The sequence below is a fragment of the Gymnoscopelus microlampas genome, assembly GCF_963454915.1.
Source record: "Gymnoscopelus microlampas genome assembly, chromosome: 8".
NCBI lineage: Eukaryota > Metazoa > Chordata > Actinopteri > Myctophiformes > Myctophidae > Gymnoscopelus > Gymnoscopelus microlampas.
Window position 1 is genome coordinate 49,975,202 of NC_139945.1, and position 18,968 is coordinate 49,994,169.

The 18,968-nt window shown below is 41.6% G+C and overlaps 2 protein-coding genes across 2 annotated transcripts in view; one reads left to right on the top strand and one right to left on the bottom strand.

The window, feature by feature from the left end:
- The window catches only part of phldb1b (pleckstrin homology-like domain, family B, member 1b), an 89,931-nt gene extending 71,160 nt beyond the window's left edge, over positions 1-18,771 (top strand). Inside the window, 12 exon segments of the mRNA XM_084064115.1 lie at positions 1,184-1,273; positions 2,235-2,402; positions 3,078-3,221; positions 4,699-4,806; positions 5,829-5,931; positions 6,234-6,272; positions 8,125-8,482; positions 9,204-9,294; positions 10,285-10,431; positions 11,017-11,236; positions 14,062-14,147; positions 15,559-18,771. Coding sequence (XP_083920241.1) covers positions 1,184-1,273; positions 2,235-2,402; positions 3,078-3,221; positions 4,699-4,806; positions 5,829-5,931; positions 6,234-6,272; positions 8,125-8,482; positions 9,204-9,294; positions 10,285-10,431; positions 11,017-11,236; positions 14,062-14,147; positions 15,559-15,699 — 1,695 coding nt within the window. The 3' untranslated portion in view covers positions 15,700-18,771.
- Positions 18,680-18,968, bottom strand: part of LOC311050147 (alpha-2-macroglobulin-like protein 1) — a 40,814-nt gene continuing 40,525 nt past the window's right edge. Inside the window, exon 36 of the mRNA XM_084064116.1 lies at positions 18,680-18,819. Coding sequence (XP_083920242.1) covers positions 18,797-18,819 — 23 coding nt within the window. The 3' untranslated portion in view covers positions 18,680-18,796. The remainder of the gene's footprint in view (positions 18,820-18,968) is intronic.

The following is an 18,968-nucleotide window of genomic DNA, read 5'->3' on the forward strand; positions in this document are numbered from 1 at the left end:
GCAGATCTACAAGCTCGTAGATATACAAGCTCGTATGAGCTTGTATATCTGCTATTTTTGAATAGCCAAAGTGTAAAATAATGCTTTTTAGCTCAAATCTAAAAATTATACAGTTCCAGGTCTTAATGGGTTAAAACCAGGAAAGCATATGTGTCATTCTAGATTTTTTTGCGTTGACTATAAAAAAAAGCAGATATACAGTACAAGCTCAGCGCGTCACTTTGTGCCGTACCGCAAGCTTGTACATCTGCTATTTTTGAAAAATCTTGAAAGTGTGAGAACTACTGATTTAGAAGGCATTTTGTAGAAGCGGCCTCAGGTCTTAATGGGTTAATGGAACCAAATTGGCCCATTTGGTTCCATTTGTACACTCTCAGAATTACAGGCCTATAAGGGTCATTTGGACCCCCCCCCCCCCCCCCCCCCCCCAAAGCAACGCAGAGGATCCCCTAGAGACACCACCCACTGGTGTTGCTCTTTCAGTGCCCTGTCCCCCACTGTGTTGTTTGCTTGAACCCTGCGCAGCGTCCTGACACTGTGTGGTGGCTTTGCATGTGATGATGAAGTGACTCGGCTCGTTTTGTAGTCTGGGTATGTGATGACGGCCGTCTGTGCATCGTGCACCAAAACCAGAAGTAACATGTTAACACAACAGTCCGGCCTAATATGAACCTAACATTTCACTTGCAAACATACTTGATCTCCAACACATACATCTATTTATATGACACTATACTATGAGGAGGATTGTTATCTACGGTTGTGACTCAGTCCTCACATCCTTTTACTCTTCTGGTTTTAACCTCAGCTCTGCTGGTTATTACATCGCTGCTGTCGAGCAGAAACCTTGTATCTACAGTTTTCCCCCGTAAATGAAATGAAATTGCAGAGTGATCGCGATCTTCGCTACTTTTGAAACAACAAGAGCTTGTGACTAAATAATAACTACACTGGATCCATTGGAACACAGGTTCTTTTTTTTCCTGGAAAGTAACGGGATTGGACATACTGTATAAGGTTTCCGCCCAACAGCAACGATATCCAAATGAAAGTGGACCAAAGTGTGGATCATAATTATTGATATCAGTCTGAACATGAGAGCCTGTGGGCTTGTTGCTGCTGGTCCTGTAGAGTGTTGTCCTGACATTGTGCTGTGTTGTGTTGTTGTACGGACACGCTTCAGGAGTACCTGAAGCTCTCAGATGTCTATAAGATGTATGGCGGCAGTTACCATGACAACAGCAACCCCGCCTCGCATGCCGGGCCGCGCGAGGTACCATCGCTCTGTCTGTCTGTTCTCTCACTGTTTAATTCTTACTTTTTTTGCTGTCTGTTCTCGCTCTCTCTTTCTCTTTCTTTCTTTCTCTCTCTCTCTCTCTCTCTCTCTCTCTCTCTCTCTCTCCATCAGTGGTTCTCAAACCTTTCCATGTTAAGCCCCCCCAAATGAATATGAATTTGGCCACAGACCCCAAAGGCTCACAATGCGTCACAATGTGACGCATTGTGGATGTAGACTGGCTATTTTCAAATAGCCTATGTAGAGTTAAAGTGGTTAAACTGATTTTGATGCGATATTGACTCATTTTGCTGGGGTCATCCTTAAGGACCCCTGGGGGTCCCCGGACCCCACTTTGAGAACCACTGCTCTACATCCCTCCATTTTCATGTCACATTGCCCCCTCTACTGGTTGGCTGCTTAGCAGGAAGTGTACCGTTTGCTTACTGCATATTAGTAGCTTTTCTCACTGCTACTATATGACGTGTTGCTACAAGAAACTTTACTCAGCCCCCTGAACAAGGAAGGCAATGGAAGGGCAACTTCACCTACTTTATTCTGACTCCTATCATTCTGTTGTGAGGAGGAGGAGAAAATCGGACATAAAACTGCCAACCCACATAAAACGTACGACACATCTCATAAGCTGATGGAGCCGTTGACACGGTTTTCCAGACTCCGAATGCTTTGGGAAGGTTTATGTTTGATTTTCCAAAACGCCCACCTCGCAATATAACAATAGGATTCAGGCCAGAAGTCCTGAAAGTTTGCCTTTATTGTGGACAGAAGTGAATGTATGGTAGATTGTTGGAGATGAGCTTAATGTCCCATGTCTTGGAGCGTGCTTCACATCAGGGACGTGATGTGTCTGTCTCACCATCTCCATGTCTCTTTCTGCTGCTGTGTGTGTGTGTGTGTGTGTGTGTGTGTGTGTGTGTGTGTGTGTGTGTGCTAACAGGACTATGTGACTGTTGGCCAGTTAAGTCAGATGTATGGGATGCCCAAGGTGGAGTCATCCCCCACCTCACCACTGCGTCAGCCCGCGCACGCCGCAGCGCTGGAGTCATCTCCTGTCTTCCCCCGCATCTCCTCTCCGCACGGCTCCTCTCTCTCTCTTTCTATGGAGGTGTGTGCTCCTCCTCCTGCTCCTTCTTCCCGTCCACCTCCCCCAATGGCTGTCTTAACACCTGACGCCTGGTTTCAAGCTCTCTTTGCCTTAGCGTGTGTGAACCTTGACCCTCAGTGCTTTGCTTTGTTCTTGTGCATCTCAGTGCTGTTACTGTGGTGGTGCTACAGTATGCTAACCAGGACGCACCAGAATAGAGAGCTCTTGTGTTGGCATCTTTCTGTAGGCCAGTCCAGAAGTTGAAAATCCACATTATGCCCAAGTCAATTTTTTTCAGTGAACACTGTATTTATTTTCAAACGTGTGTGGAACGTAAATGAATGATGGACAGTGATGAACTTTGTGTAAAGGGCTCTTTGGGAGCCCCCCCCCTTTGATTTCATCATTTTGTTTGAATGGAAGCAAATTATTCATGTTGTTAATTTACAAGCGTTGATTGATTCTTTTTGATGTACATGAGGCTTCGAGAGCAGACAAGTTGAGTAAATGTAGCTTCCATGAAAGCTATGCAACCTTCCTTCCTTTTTTTAATGCTTACTAATCTTTCTTCTGTTCTCTTTTGTCTTTTCTTTCCCCTTCTATTCCCTTCTTTTTCCTCCTCCTTTCGTCTTTCTTCTTGTACTCTTTGCACCGCCCTGCCCTGTTCTGCTCTGCTGCGCTGGGTGCGTACCTCAGTACCAGACAGAGGGCAGTAGGCCGCTCATCTCCAGGGTAGATTTAGAGCACTGGTACCAGGAGGTGATGTCTGCTGGGGAGGCCAGTCTGCTCGGCCCCTCTCCTCCCCTCCCAGCTAAGTGTCTGTCAGGTCACAGGCTGCAGGTAGAGAGGCCTCTCCTTTCCTTTTCCTGCTGTTTACTGTCCCTGTTGCTTCTGCACTGAAACTAGCACCCAGACAACAGCTTGGTTGTGTGTGTGTGTGTGTGTGTGTGTGTGTGTGTGTGTGTGTGTGTGTGTGTGTGTGTGTGTGTGTACACTGTGTAGCATATGTGCTGTAAAGGAAAGAGTATAATGACGTCAGGCCTGTAATTAGACCTGTGAGTACCTGATTAAAGGGCTGCCCAATGAAAGGGGACTGTCCCAGGTGTGTGTGTGTGTGTGTGTGTGTGTGTGTGTGTGTGTGTGTGTGTGTGTGTGTGTGTGTGTGTGTGTGTGTGTGTGTGTGTGTGTGTGCGTGTGCGCGCGCGTGTGTGTGCGCATGCATGCAAAATTACAGACTATCCATTCGGTTACTTTGTTATTCATTCCTTAAGGAAGGCAGACTGTTGTTACAGTCCTTCCTCTGTTGTCCTACTGAAATGATTTGTATTCATAGTAAATAATATGGTTAATAATGAGATGGAGAAAGCTATCTCTGCCTTAACTTCTGGTCCATATCAGAGCCAGACTAATACGTATGTTGGCTGATATTATCCACAATATTTGTGTCAACACTTGATATTTTCTTTTATTGTGCCTGTTAACTAACTTGTGTATATCAGCTGAAGGCAGTCCACAATGATCAGTTATTCATTCTTGTTGAAGGCATAGGTCATAATCCATGCAAGAAAACATGTATTATTGATTATATATGCCACAGTTATTTCTGACCTCACTATTTGATTGCCTGAGATGCATTCTGAGTGCAAATATCTCCCAATAACCTAGAATCAGTTTGCTAATGGGCAAACATGAATTATGACTTTGTCATAAGGACAAATGACTGACAATGAAACTGATGAACAGATTAGTTGAACAGTCTTCACCTAAACAATAAAAAGTTTGCCATTATTTCCGTGACATCCAATCGTACATTATTGATAATGAAACTGTGGTAAGTGGTATAATCACAATATTGCACTTCACTATTGCTCAAGAGGAAGTTTTTTTCTTTGTCAGATCATATTTTTAATTTCTAACCAGATACATTGTTCTAAAACATTATCCTAACCAGGTACATTGTTCTAATACATTGTCCTAACCAGGTACACTGTTCTAATACATTGTCCTAACCAGGTACATTGTTCTAAAACATTGTCCTAACCAGGTACATTGTTCTAAAACATTATCCTAATCAAGTACATTGTTCTAAAACATTGTCCTAACCAGGTACACAATTGTCTTAAAACATTGTCGTAACCAGGTACATTGTTCTAAAACATTATTGTCCTAATTAGGCACATCGTTCTCAAACACTGTTCTAACCAAATACCTTACCAGGTCCCTGCTCCATGTGAACACATTTCACAGCCATTGTCCATGTCTGCAATGTTATATATTCTATTGCTAACTAACATAAACGTTCCTTTGACTGTGTCAGGTGTTTCGCTCTAAGCTGGATAGCGATGCTGGACAGTCGGTTCATCGGCCTAAAGCCTCCCCCATACAGCATGGAGCAGCAACACTGGGGCGGAACACATCCTCCAAGGTACATACACTTCCAAATATACACATTTCTACAAAGTCACATGTTCTGGGCTATGGAAATGGGGGTATACTGTAATAGGGGTGTAATGTGACTGAACGAATGATCAATGAATCGATCAACAGAAGATTTATCCAATTACGTTACATTACAAGAGGTGTCTAAAGCACATGGGACTAGATATTTGGGGATGATAAAATATGTATTTGGGACGAAAAGAAACAATAGCATCCATCTGCAGACTCGCAGGCAGACGTCCCTCCCTCTCTCTCTAAAAATATTTTTTTCCACAGTTTTGTTTGAATGGATGCAAATTATTCATGATATTAATTTACATGCTTTGATTCTTTTTGATGAGGCTTCAGAGCAGGCAAAGCTGCAGCAGTTTTGTTCATAGGACAGTTTTTTTCATAGAATAAAACGTCATAAACTATGGAAATCAGACGCTTACATTCCCGCTGTGGCAGACAAGTTATGGAAATTAACAAGGTAGGGAGTTGGGAGATTTGCAGAGTGGGAGTTGGGAGATTTGCAGAGTGCAATTACCCCGGCATTCAAGACCAGTGCCTGGTCCCACAGGACGCCAGCATGGAAATCTACCAGTGAATTAGTGGGTTTACATGCCAGTGGGAAAGGGGCTATACAGGGGTATACAGTATACTATAAACATATCTTATTATTATTATTATTATCTACTGTTTACAACTATTTCCCCAAAATGTGAATATTCGTCTTTCAATAGTGCAATAGTTGCATATTATAAAATAAATACGTTGAAAGTAGTGGATCAATTTCAAGACCATTTTCCCTCATTGTATTTAATAATTTTATGGTCTACAATAAATTAGTTACGCAGGATAAACAGAAACTAATTATTGACATATTAATGCATTATGAAGAATAATTGTAGTCCTCTGCTTCAAGACCAGTTTCGCTCACAGCGGGGAGTGAGTTCAAAAACAAATCCAACGTAATGGAGCTAGATTTGACCTTGATGAGCTGTGCTGTGCTGTGTTCCTTTGCAGAGCACCCTGCTGGTATCCAACAGCACCGGCAGCCTGCCGAGGAACCTGGCGGCCACCCTCCAGGACATCGAGAACAAACGACAGCTGGCCTTCCAGCAGAAAGGTAACAGCAGCACCCTCCTTTAGCATCGCTCCATGGAGCTGTACCATCTGTGTGACATCAGGCTGTTGTACAGTACAGAGAGCCCTGAGTGCTGGACTGCTGTCCATTTTAGAAAAAGTGTGTTTTATCTCAGTTGGGAGGCAGTCACTTGTTCCACACAGTTCAGAAGCTGCATTGGCACCCTTCGACTTCTCGTTTAAAAAAAGCCTTGTTTGTGGTCATGTCTGTCCGTATGTGTGTCTGTCTTTCTTGTCTGTCTGCTGTGGATTTGTCCCTTCCTTGACGTGTCTGCGATGCTGCAGAGTCGCCCGGCCGTCGCAGTGTGAAGGAAAGCCCTGCAGGTAGACCAGCGGACCAGCAGCGTGTTCTGGGAGTGGGACTCGTTCTGTTTTCATCTATTATTTACCGTGTCTGTCTGTCCTCGTCTCATCTCACCCCGACATTCGCTCTTATACTTCCTCTCTGTTAAAACCCTCTCCATTACTGGCTTGTCACTCGTTCTTCCTGCTGTGTGATTTCTGTTCATCTTTTATTCTTTCTGATTGAAAGGTCCTGCGTTTTGTTCCATCAGTCTCTTTTTTTCCCCCTTGTGAATGTTCTGACCTGTGGAGGATCAGTATCGCATGTTCTCCAGTCTGCGCACTCCTACTCCCTGGAGTTACTGTTATTTGAGGCCTTCGTCACCTCTTCCAAGAGGTTCCTGTCCACCTTCCTTGTGCTTAGCAGCATGGAGTTGACAATGAGAGACGTTAACCCATTCAATCCGGGAACGCATCTACAAATGTACAAGCTTATAGTGCGGCAGGTGCCGCGCTATGAGCTTGTATATCTGCTATGTTTGTATAACCCAAAGTATAAAATAATGTTTATAGCTAAAATCTAAAATGACACAGACGCGTTCCCGGGTTGAATGGGTTAAAGAAATGGGATTCTTGCTCTTTGGGACCCTCAGGCAATGGGTCATGTTCAGGTTGTTGTTGGTGATGGGACTCGGGCTCGTGGCACTGAGTGAACACATACTGTACTTGTATGTGTGGTTGCATGAGTTATGTTTCCTGCCTGGTGCTATGGTGCCGATTTGTTGGATGTCCTGTTCTTTTGGTGGCTCTATTGGTTGGAATGCCTACGATGATGCCCTGTGGCCAGCATGTGGTGTTTGTATGTATAGATGTTTCCCCACAGGACGGAATGGGAGCAGATTTACAAGTTGTCCCCAAACAGCTTCAGGTGTCGCTGTTATTCTTTTGTATTTTCATTTCTTTGTCCGAATGCGGACAAAAATCTCGGGAGGAGATCTGGACGGCATGAATAAAAGACCGGGTTCTGATTCACTGACTTCCTGCTTAGACGTTAACAAAACGGATACACTCAAGGTTTTATTTCGTTGTCAAAATGCATGCAAATTTCAGATAATGCCTGCATACAAACGTGTGTCATGTGTTTCTTAACCTTGAACTTTATATTTCTCTGTGCAACATTCCACCAGCACTGTAATGAACTGCTGCTTTTGCTCAGCTGTGGATAAACAATTATTCAAATCGAGTAACATTTAAATTCCACAGTATAGAGCTTGCTTCTCTGAGGTGTTATTTCTGAAAGGCGTGACACTGATCTCCAGGGAATCACAGAAATGTCACTGAATTAGAAACTTGAAGCTAATCCAGCTTGAAATTTGTAATTAAAGTGCGTATTTTTAACACAATTCTGTAGTAGTGGTGCAACAGTTAATCGAGCTAATCGTTTTAATCAAATTTTAAAAAAAAATGCGTGACACTATTGAACGGCGAAGTATCAAATGTGGCTCAAAATCAGACAATTAATTTAGTCTATTACATATATTTTTTTTCAATTTTTCACGTTGATTCGTGTATGAAAACAAAACAAATGCTTCTCGATTAATCCAAAAAGTATTCTATTGAATAATCGCAAAGAAATAAATGATAGTTGCAGCCCTATTCTGTACTGTAAATTGGGCACTTCATGGGAGGAAGTTAGTGTCAGGACCTGGTTTGGTTCCATCTCTGGCCGTACATCTTTCTGTCCAGATCTCCTTTTGACATCGTCCACACTCAGATGAAGACACAATAATCTATATAAAAGCAACAGCAGCATCTGGACCCCGTGGGACTCAATCATACAAACATCACTGACTCCTCCTCTACTCCTCTACCCCCCTCTCCTCTCTGACCCCAGGTCAGCAGGTCATAGACGAGCAGCGTCGGCGCTTGGCTGAGCTGAAGCAGAGAGCCGCAGTAGAGGCTCAGTGCCAGTGGGAGGCGCTCCGCGGCTCGCAGGCCCACCTCGCTGCTTCCACCGCTGCTGCCGCCTCCTCCTCCTCATCCCCCCCGTACCCAGGAACCATGGCCTATAGCCCTGCTCTGAGCCACGCCAGCCACAGCTCCCCCATGGTGCATCACTCCATCCTCCACCACCAGCCTCCGTCAGGGGGGGAGCAGCCCTACGACACGCTGAGCCTGGAGAGCTCTGACAGCATGGATACCAGCATCTCCACCGGCAATAACTCCGCCTGCTCGCCTGACAACATGTCCAGGTGAGGAACAACAGCTCTCTGAACACTGCACACCAAGGTTTTAGCTCTGCTGCAGTGACACAGTGATGGTCAAAATAGGACTAGCAACAATATGTGGATTTATCTTCCATCTTCACTATTATATTTTGGCCATATCTGGTCCATTTTTTTAAACTTGACTAATAGTTCTTGCTTTGGATGTAAAATTAGTATTTTTTTTTACAAAACATCACAAATATTGTAATTGAAATAAAAAAATAAAAAAGACACACCAACAAATCACATTGGTTGATGAGTAATTTTTACCTTGACTGCAACCTTGACCTTTGACCGTTTCTGTCGGGTCTCCTACGCAAGTGCTGCCATTTTACCACTGAGCTATTAGAGCCTGCCTGCTTGCTCAGGGGAGAAATATAATTTGGGCCTTCAGGTCACATTTGAGTCAAACCAGAAACAGGATCTAAACGTCCCAATAGAAAAGCAGGGAGACCAAATACAGCCACCCCAATTGTACAAGTTATATATAGTTGCAATGTACAACATACTCTACCATGCAAATTGGACAAAATAACATTTTATTCACAAAAGACAGTTTAACCATAAAACTTTAACCATTTCTTCATGACAGTATCTTGATAATTTCTACAAAGTTCTGTTCTCAAGATATTTTGACACACTCATACACCTTGCCATGTATGCATGTGGGCAGGGTATTGAAGTCAGTTTGTTCTTTGTCCTGCAGTGCCAGTGGAATGGATGCTTTGAAAATTGAGGAGATGGAGAAGATGTTGAGGGAAGCTCATATGGAGAAGGCCAGACTTATAGAATCACGGGTAAGAAAGAACTGAACGAGGCATTTGACCCAAAATACAGCACACTAGGGCTGCAGCTATCGAATATTTTCTTAGCGGTTATTCTATTGATTACTTTTTGATTGTCTCGCGTAGCCAGACAACTATTCCACGATCTCTGAATGCTATATAGAGTCTGGAACTACACCTCCCGAAATCCGAGAGAGGAAACTGGCACTTCCGTTCACGAAAATATATTTTAAAATATCTTTACATTTCATTTTTAAATTTCCATTTCTGCTAAGCAGCAAGCTAAATATACTTGATGGTTTGTATTTATATTAGGATACATTTGTGCGACTGTAAAGACGAAACGGAAGTGGGGATGAGGCTTCACATCCGGTTTATATTCTAATCATGATCAGAGCTTCCGAGTCCCAGACTGTATGACCGGAAACATTTGACAATTGTGGGCGGCAACAGTCTGGCCAGGCGAGACTACTTTTTGATTAATCAAATAACCAAGAAGCACTTATATACATTATTTATGTTTTGTATATAAACTAATTGATGTGAACATTTGTAATTCATTTTTTAAATACTCCGCTAAATCAATTACTGTAGTATGATTAACCACTATACTTTGTCGTACAACAGTGTTGCACAAAAATAGCTAAACTCTACAAACTCTTGTAGATCTGCTTTTTTTTTTTTCACCTATGATGACGTGCCCAAAATAGGAATGCCAGGTTGAAAGTGGTTTATTTCAAAAATGTCCGCCATATGAATTATTTTAAAATCGATATACAGTATTTTTATTTTATTATTTTTTTATATCGATTAAATATATTAACTGTTACACCCCTACACCACACTGTATGTGAACATCCCGTGTCTCAGGCTTTAGTGTAATTCATTCTACATGAGAGAGCATCACTGCATTCTGTATTCCAGTATTATGAATCACATTTTCATTGTAATGCCTTGTGCGTGGATAAATAAATGTATTTGTTTTGGACTGCGGCCCTCCAGGAGCGAGAGAGCCATGCCCGGCGTCAGATGCTGGAGGAGGAGAGGAGGAGGAGGGAGGACGCAGAGAGAAGGTTGCACGACGAAACCTCGCACAGGCTGCAGCTGGTGGAGAGGGAGGTGAAGATGAGAGCCAAGAACTTCGCTCAGGTAAACGCACGCACGTGACAAACATAACGGAGGGAAACAGAATGTGGCATTCCCGTGTCTAATATCGTTGCCGTTGAGCAGAAACCTTGCATCTCCTTATTTCAACTTTTCATGTTTTTTTTCCTACATTTATGCTCTATGTCATCATACAAGAGCGTCACACAAAAGTAGTGAAAATAGCAGATCTACAAGCTCACAACGCCTCGTGTTGTGAGGCATTGTGAGCTTGTAGATCGACTAATTTCATTGTTTTAAATCGTTTTAAAAATAGTTACAAGGTAAGGTTTTACAAACTTACAAGGTTTCCACCCGACCGAACCCTTCAGTCTGAACCACAGAGCAAAGTGGAACAGACTATTCACTGGGGCCTGTTCTAGTGAGTACAGGTACACACACATACAAACTGAGTAATAATAATGGATTTGGCAGGAGTATCATTTCAAGTCAGGTGGCGAACATGCTGAGAAAATAGCAGATCTACAAGCTCACAATTAAGTATATAAGGTTTGTGTAATCATGTGTCAGTTGTGAGTTACAAAGTTGATCTTAATGACAGCTAACGTTCTCCCTTCGCGGCGTTCCCAGGCTCGTCCCATGACGCGTTACCTTCCCATCCGCAAGGAGGAGTTTGACCTTCGCTCCCATGTGGAGTCATCAGGTCACAGCGTGGATACCTGCTACCACGTCATCCTCACTGAGAAGATGTGTAAAGGATACCTGGTGAAGATGGGAGGGAAGATTAAGTCCTGGAAGAAACGCTGGTTTGTCTTCGATCGCCTCAAGCGGACTTTTTCCTACTATGTCGGTGAGTTTTTATTATACCAGTCCAAGCTGCACTCTGTAACTTTCATATCCTACTCGAGATTTGAACCCGAGTCCCCTGTGTAAGTGCTGAAATTCCTACCGCTGAGCCAATAGAGTATGCCTGCTGACTCAGGGGAGAGACTCAGAATTTTTACCTTCAGGTAGTATCACTTGTCAGTAGTGGTCATACCATACCACAGTCCCTACATTTCTCAATAGAAGAGCAGGAAGACCAAATACAAGCACCGCAGTCGTGTTAGTTGTATCGTATTAACATACTCAACATAGTGAAAATTAAAATGTATTAAAAAAAAGAAAAAAAGTTACATTGTAGCTTTACCTTAAACCCCATTTCAGAAATAGTGAAAATAGACGATCTACAGGGGGCGATCTAGCAGAGTGGTTAGGCGACTTAACACATGGGCTCTAATGCTTCACAACAAGTCCCTGGTTCGATTCCTGGCCGGCGGGAGTATTTGCTGCATGTCACTCCTCTGCTCTCCCTCTGTATTTCCTGTCTCACTCCACTGTGACTATAAAATAAAGGCTAAAAAGCCCCCCCCCCCTCCAAAGAAAAAAGGAAATACAACTTTGTGAGCTTGTAGATGTGCTATTCGTTTTTTATATATATTTTGCCTGTAATGACATGCCCAAAACTAGGGACGCCAGGTTGAAAGTGGTTCAACTACAACAAAACGCAAGGTGGGAAGGTTTACAATATAAAGTGGCAGAGACGATTCATTTTAGATTTAGATTTCCTATGAATTTAGTTGATGCTGTCAAGAACGACGCACAAGCACAAAATTAAGGAATGCTAATCTGTAGTGCTCTGAAAATGTTCCAGTCATCACAGAGACTGAGATAATGAGGGAGTATCACATAGTCTTAAGTATGAGAGTGGAGAAAAAGCAGTTTTTCTTAAAGTTGAAGATTGAGATGACCTATGCCATCTTGTGCTTTTTATTTGAGTTGGACATTGAAGCCTTATGCCATCATTTGTCATTTGAGTTTCACAAGTCTTTAACTTTTGAGGCCTGCTATAGAAAACACGTGCTGTACAATTCATTTCAATCTGTGAATAAAATACGTTTTCTTTCTTATTTTTTTTTTGTTGCAAATGTGGGTTTGGACCGAGTAATACTGTTGGTTAAACATGTCACATCGTGAGAGTTGGGACACATCTGCTCTGTAAGGCCTTTGAAGACATCAGAAGGGTTTCGTCTTAAATCGGTTTAACCTATTAAGGCCTGAGGTTCCGATTCTACAAAATGTCTTCTAAATCCTAACAGTTTTCTGAAAAAGGTATGTTACAATACCAGTGGTTCTCAAACTTTTTCATGTCAAGAACCCCAAAAATGATATGCATTTGGTCGCAAACCCCCATCTCAAAATATTTTGCTCCAGGGACAAGCAAAGATTTGAGTTACAAATGTTCGCTTTAAAAAATGTATATATTCAAAGATTTGCAAAATGTTCGTAATAAAAAAAAAAAGCAGATCTACAAGCTCATAGCGCGGCACTTGGTGCAGCGCTATGAGCTTGTATATATGCTATTTTTGAAAAGCCCAAAGTATAAAATAATGGTTTAAGTGGTTACACAGATGTTGTGTTCCCGGTCTCAAAGGTTTAAAGCGCACCGGTACAAAGCTATGCAGAGAGAATACTCCGGTGGTCGTTTGTATGCGAGCTGCGCTCTGCGCTCAGAGCGAGCTGATCAGATGCAAGGCTCATCCGTCTCTTGACCTTGAAGAAGGCGTAAGCAGATGTGACGAGTCGTCAGTCTTAACCCCTGCTGTTAATTCAGGTTAACGAACCACAACAGCGCAAGTTGTTTTTTTTCCGTCTCCTCCTTGTAATTTAGATGCAATTATAAATTAGTATGCAAATTCTGGGCTGTTTGAATGTTAAAACAGGTCATTAGGAGATAATGGCTGCGTATTAAAAAATGAAACCGTTAATTCCTCGAAATGGTGATTTCCTACATATCTACCTACTAGTCTTTAAGTTGGGTTTGTTGCGAGTGTTTGCGCCTGGAGGAAGAGCGGAGTGCTGTGTTCTGCTCCTCTTCCCCACTGCAGCTCTGCAGGGGCTGATGAAACAAACTGCAATGATTTACAACCCCGGTGTAAGAATGCAGTCAAGTAGGGTCTGAAGCGCAGCGAGAGAAAACGGAGAAAACTGCTGCGGTTGTCTTTTTCCAACTCCCGTTATCACAAATGATGAATCTGTGATGATCAAGGATTTTCTTTGAAATGGCCCACGGGCCCATTGTTGTTGTGGTTGTCGTCGTTGTCGTAGGTGACCTGGTGTTGTGCTACGCTGAGCTGTTGGAAGCATGGCTGCCATCCATCGATTATTTGATCGATCACTTCGATTAAAGAAATTATCAAGATTTTTTATTTATCAATGCATCGACATGAAAGAATTCTACCCGATTTTTTTTATAGACTAAATCGATTGGTCTTATTAACCACTTAAGCTTCTTTTTACATGCAAAAATAGACGATCTACAAGCACACAACATGTGAGCTTGTAGATTGTTAGGTTTTTGCCTATGACATGCCCAAAATAGGGATGCCAGGTTGGAAGTGGTTAATTGTTGCAGGCCTATTAGACTTCGTGGTCCATTACTGTATTCATAAAATACAGGAAAAAAGAAGGGGAAAAAAGTAGATTTTGTTTAAATCGATTATTTTTCATAATCAATTAAATCAATTAACGGTTGCATCCTTACTACATTGACCCTTTGAAGGCAAAATAAACCCTGTATTATCAGTGATTCCTCCTCTGTCTTACACCAAAGTTTTTTTCCCTTCTCCTTTGCAGACAAACACGAGACCAAACTGAAGGGAGTCATCTACTTCCAAGCAATAGAGGAGGTCTACTATGACCATCTCCGCAGCGCCACCAAGGTTCGCTACATTTGAACAAGGAAAATAAATAAAGATTCTTCATTTATTTCATATTTTATAGTTTTTCCATTTGCCACACTCTTTGGTTTCAAACCCTTTTTTTCTTTGGTATTTTCTGTGTCGTCTCTCTCGTCTGTGATCACAGAAGGGCTTTTTCAACTTGAATTTGACCAGTGTATGTATATTGTTTTTCTTCTCCTGATCCCCTTAAAATGCATCCTCTCTCTGGGCCTCATCTACTCCCCCCCAATCTATCCTGAATCTTCTGCGAGCGTGCGTGTCTCTCCATGCCCAAATAATTATGAGCCCCAGAGGAGATGTGTGTCATGAATGATTATGCATGGTTAAGACAGGCATGGTTTTGACTGGCAGGGAGAGAGTGTTGAATAGTGAATATGTTAATGCCGTTGAATATTTCTCCTCTTCCTCTGCACGGGGTGGATAGGTGTGAGTTACTGTTTGAACTGTTAATCCTGCTTGGTTTGTCACTCCGTCCTTCTGTGGCAGTGTGTCCCAAAGTAAACCCATGCAGTGGCTGGCAGTTGTGTGCTTCGCAACCAAAGTACCAGGACCCACGAATGGCCATGGGTCATAAGCACGTTCAGACAGGGTCACAGACAAAGAACAACTCTGACAGAGGAATATTGTGTGTGCATATTCTTATTGTCGTGTTTAGGGTTGCAACTATTGGTTACTTTCTTGGCGATGATACTTTTTTAATCAATGCAAAAAAAATGCTAATTGTTTTTTTTATAATTGATTTGAAACGATTATTTTATTAAGCCCTATTTTATACTTTGTCATACAGTGTCAAAATGTTATTTTAGTTTTTTTGGGGGGGGGGAAGTAATGTGATTATTTATTCAAACAGATTTTTTAAATCATCTATTAAATTAGAATAGCTCGATTAACTGTTGCACCCCTATTTGAGTTCATTACTACTTGAACAAAGTGCAGCGTGTAAATTATTAGGACTACCTGCTCTTTACATGACAGACGGATTAACTGTAAACTTTGTCTTAAATGAACACCAGTCAAAAGAGGAGATGTTGAAGAAGGGAAAGAGAAAAGAGATTGCATAGCATTGCAGCTCCAGATTAGTGAAGTCTTTGTCATATTTTTTTAAGTAAGTCTAGTCACATGGTGTATATGAACATTGTATCCTTCTTGGCAAAACCCTTTGCCAAGAAGTTGCTTGTTTTTCTTTCTGTCTATGGACTTCTCTGCCTCAGTGTTGCCAAAACAGCTTCTCCCGAGTGACTCCCAGATAGGTGCACGTGCATACATACAGTAGTGCATACGCGCGTGTGTGTGTCAGTCTAGCCCCTGTAACAGAGATGGTAGTAAAAAGTCCCATGAATCGTAACAAGGTTTTGATGTCTGAATGTCCTTGTCATTTCTCTCCTAACAGAGTCCCAACCCAAATCTCACCTTCTGTGTGAAGACACATGACAGGCTGTACTACATGGTGGCTCCATCGCCAGAGGCCATGAGGATATGGATGGATGTCATTGTGACAGGAGCAGAGGGTTACACGCAGTTCCTCAACTAAAAAGAAACACACACACACAATGCTGCTGTGGCGAGGTGAACACCAGGGTGGTTCTTCCATGTTGGAATCTATTAGGCCATCTCGTCACCAGTCACCCCCCCCCCCCCCCCACCACCACCACAGGGAAAATAAGGCCTTTTTTATGTTACCTTTGTTCAGACATCTTTTTTATTTCTTATCTTGCCTTTCCAATGTAGTTTTTTTTTTCACTCCGGTGTTTTCTACTTGATTTTGTTTGGATTGAAAAGGGAGCCCTTGGAGGACATAATACATGTACAGTATACTGTACGCACACACACACACACACACACACACACACACACACCCTTCTGCATGTAAACCAAAATATCAACCTGTTCAAGACTCGTCTTTCTATATTGCCAAATGGAGATATGCTTTTCTTTCAGTTCTTTAAATCTTTCTGTATTTTAGTTACTTCCTTTTTTTCCCCTACACATTTTAGAGAAAATTGCCAAAATGACATTACACTTATGTGTTTTCTATGACAGTGGCTTATTATCTGCTGCGTTCCCAGTGTATTTATGTCCAGTTTTGATATAAATTACAAAAAATAGTCAGCAATCAAAAAGGTTGTTTTAAAAAAAATATTCTTTGAAATGTATAACAGAGGATGAAGATCAGTAAGTGATCAGGGATGTTCTGTAACATCTAGTAACAATAGACATTATTTATGTGGGGCAAATACTGTTATTGATTAAAGCTACCTGTTGTGCTTTAGCCAAGTGAGGACTCCTCAAGGTGAAAACCTTTGTTCTAGTCTGTCTAGAACAGCCTTGTACTCTGAACTAAGCCCTAAGCCCTAAGGCTTGATACAGTACAATGTACTGTATCATGGCCTTAGGGCTTAGTTACCTTTCATTTATTTTTTTAATATTGTGTACTGAGTACACAACATCTAAAAATAAATAAAAGGTAACTCACTACTACAGTTTGACCCAGATTTCAGCAAGTTTATTTTGAATTATTTTTGGACAGCAGCTCAGGAGTTCCCATCCTCTGCGGTTTCCATATTTCCAGCCAATTTGTGAACGTAGTGAACATCTCACGGCTTGTCTTAAGCCTGATTTATACTTGAGCGTTGGTGTTGCGCACACCCATGTACAATTAAGTATAACTCAGGCTTTATACTGTTCACATTGCCAACAACACCTGAAGGTGTACAACACATATCCATGTGTGTGCATATCATACAAAGACAAAAGTAGTCTGTTTGCCAAGTCCTGCGTCTGAAGAGATCTCCATTTTGAGAGCTGCCAATTATCACTGCCAGCCTAAATCACCAACAGCTAGTGGGCGCTAGACCAGACTATTCCACATCTATTAAGTACCATATACAGACATGACCAGTGTTGTCACATGGATAAATGCAATTCAGATCTGTGCCTTGATTTAAATGTTTGTTACCTTGTATGGAATCGAACAGAGACTCTCTGGACTGTGTGTATGATTTTAATTTCTATTGTCAGAACATTGATATGTGGATTTGCATGCACAGGAATCTACACTGTAGTAGATGGAAGGGAAGTGGCGTCATTTACTGGTAGAAATACTAAAGGCTAATTTGTACTTTATTGCACGACCCTTTCGGCAAATGTTGCTCGATAACGATTCTGTATTGTCGAGTGGCGTGAAACGTCGTGCAACAAGTTATACATTTTCCTTGAGTCTTGTACACACTGGGGGATCTGTGACACTGTGGTTATGTGATGAATTATATATTAGTTCAATTATCAAGAGCCACAATACTGGCAAACAAAAATCACCAAGCATTTTCATTTTTCTGAAAAGGAAATTGGTTTGTTCACGTTTCAACTCCCAGTGTGACACGAGGTCTGAATGCATGAGGACGTCTCGTTAGCTTGAAGACATTCTGTTCTCGTGGGGTTAGCTAGTCTGGTGTCAACATTGTAAAGCCTAGATGTTGACAGTGTAAAATCGATCCAGTCTTATTGAGGGGACAAGACTACATTGTGATGTCTATTTTTATTAAGAGCATGTGGAACGGTTTTAGTTTCATGTGTTTAATGTTAGGTGAGTAAATGACCTGTCTTAATTTATGGTTATGGTGCCTGCGATAGTGAGCAATGATGTTTTAAGCAGATTTTAAAAGACTGGTGAAAAGACCTTAATATATATTTCCTCCTTGCCTTGACCCCACCCCCTCCCCCCCCCCCCCCACCCCTGCACTGTTAAGTGTGCAAACCAAACTATTCAGCAGTGGCAAGGTTGTTAAATTGCGTCTGAGGATGGTAGATGGAATATAGACTAAATATCTGTGTTGAAAAGAAACTAAATACTGTTTAAAAAAAAAAAGTATGCTTGGATGGAAAAAGCTTGTTAGTGAAATGAGACAGTATTGTATGAAAATAAATTGTATTTGTACTTTTTTTTTTGTCATTTTAGAAATTTTATTGTCAAGAGTCAATCACATTTGGGTTTTATGGTCATGGTACAGCAGAACACAGATATTCACTTTGCCACACTGCGGAAAAACAGATCCTCTATCTCTCATACACAACCACACACGTGCACTCTCACACACAAACACTCTCATACAAAAACACACAAAAACAGTTAAATCTCGGACCATGTTGTGTTAACGGTACCCTGTATGTTACATGGCACTTTCATGTATGGCGAATATGGATTTTTGTCAAATCTATTAAAAATCACAACTGTTATAGAGCACTGCCTACAATTCTTGAATTAACAAACATGGACCCTGCAGAATATTAATGCAATTTCCAGTCACCGGGCTGACACTTGATTTCTAGTACATAGATCTTTAACAATGAAATGCTATTGTTATCAACAGGTCATATTTGGGTCTATGATAAGTTTTCCATGCGACAGCTACATTTATTTTATATTAAAAAAAAACAAAAAAAAGAATCATATTTAAAAGCTCACAAAAAGTAAAACCTCACAAAATGTAAAACCTCAAAAGGGTAAAAAGCTTTGACCCTACAGTTAAAAAATAAAGATGTTGGAATGCGACTGAAATAAAAAATCCTCCCGGAGCTCTGTGAACCGTCTCCCAAACAAGTCCCTGGTCCAATGAGAGGTAAGCAGGATGTTACAGCTCATTGGCGGTGTCACCTGTAAAATACCAGTTTATTAGTTTCAAGTTATTTTGTATGCCTACTATTTAAATTCCTCTTAAGCCTAGTTCAGACGAACAATTCACAACGAGACAAAACCATTTTAAGCCCTTCCCTTTGAAATCATGTACTAAATGGATGGTGATG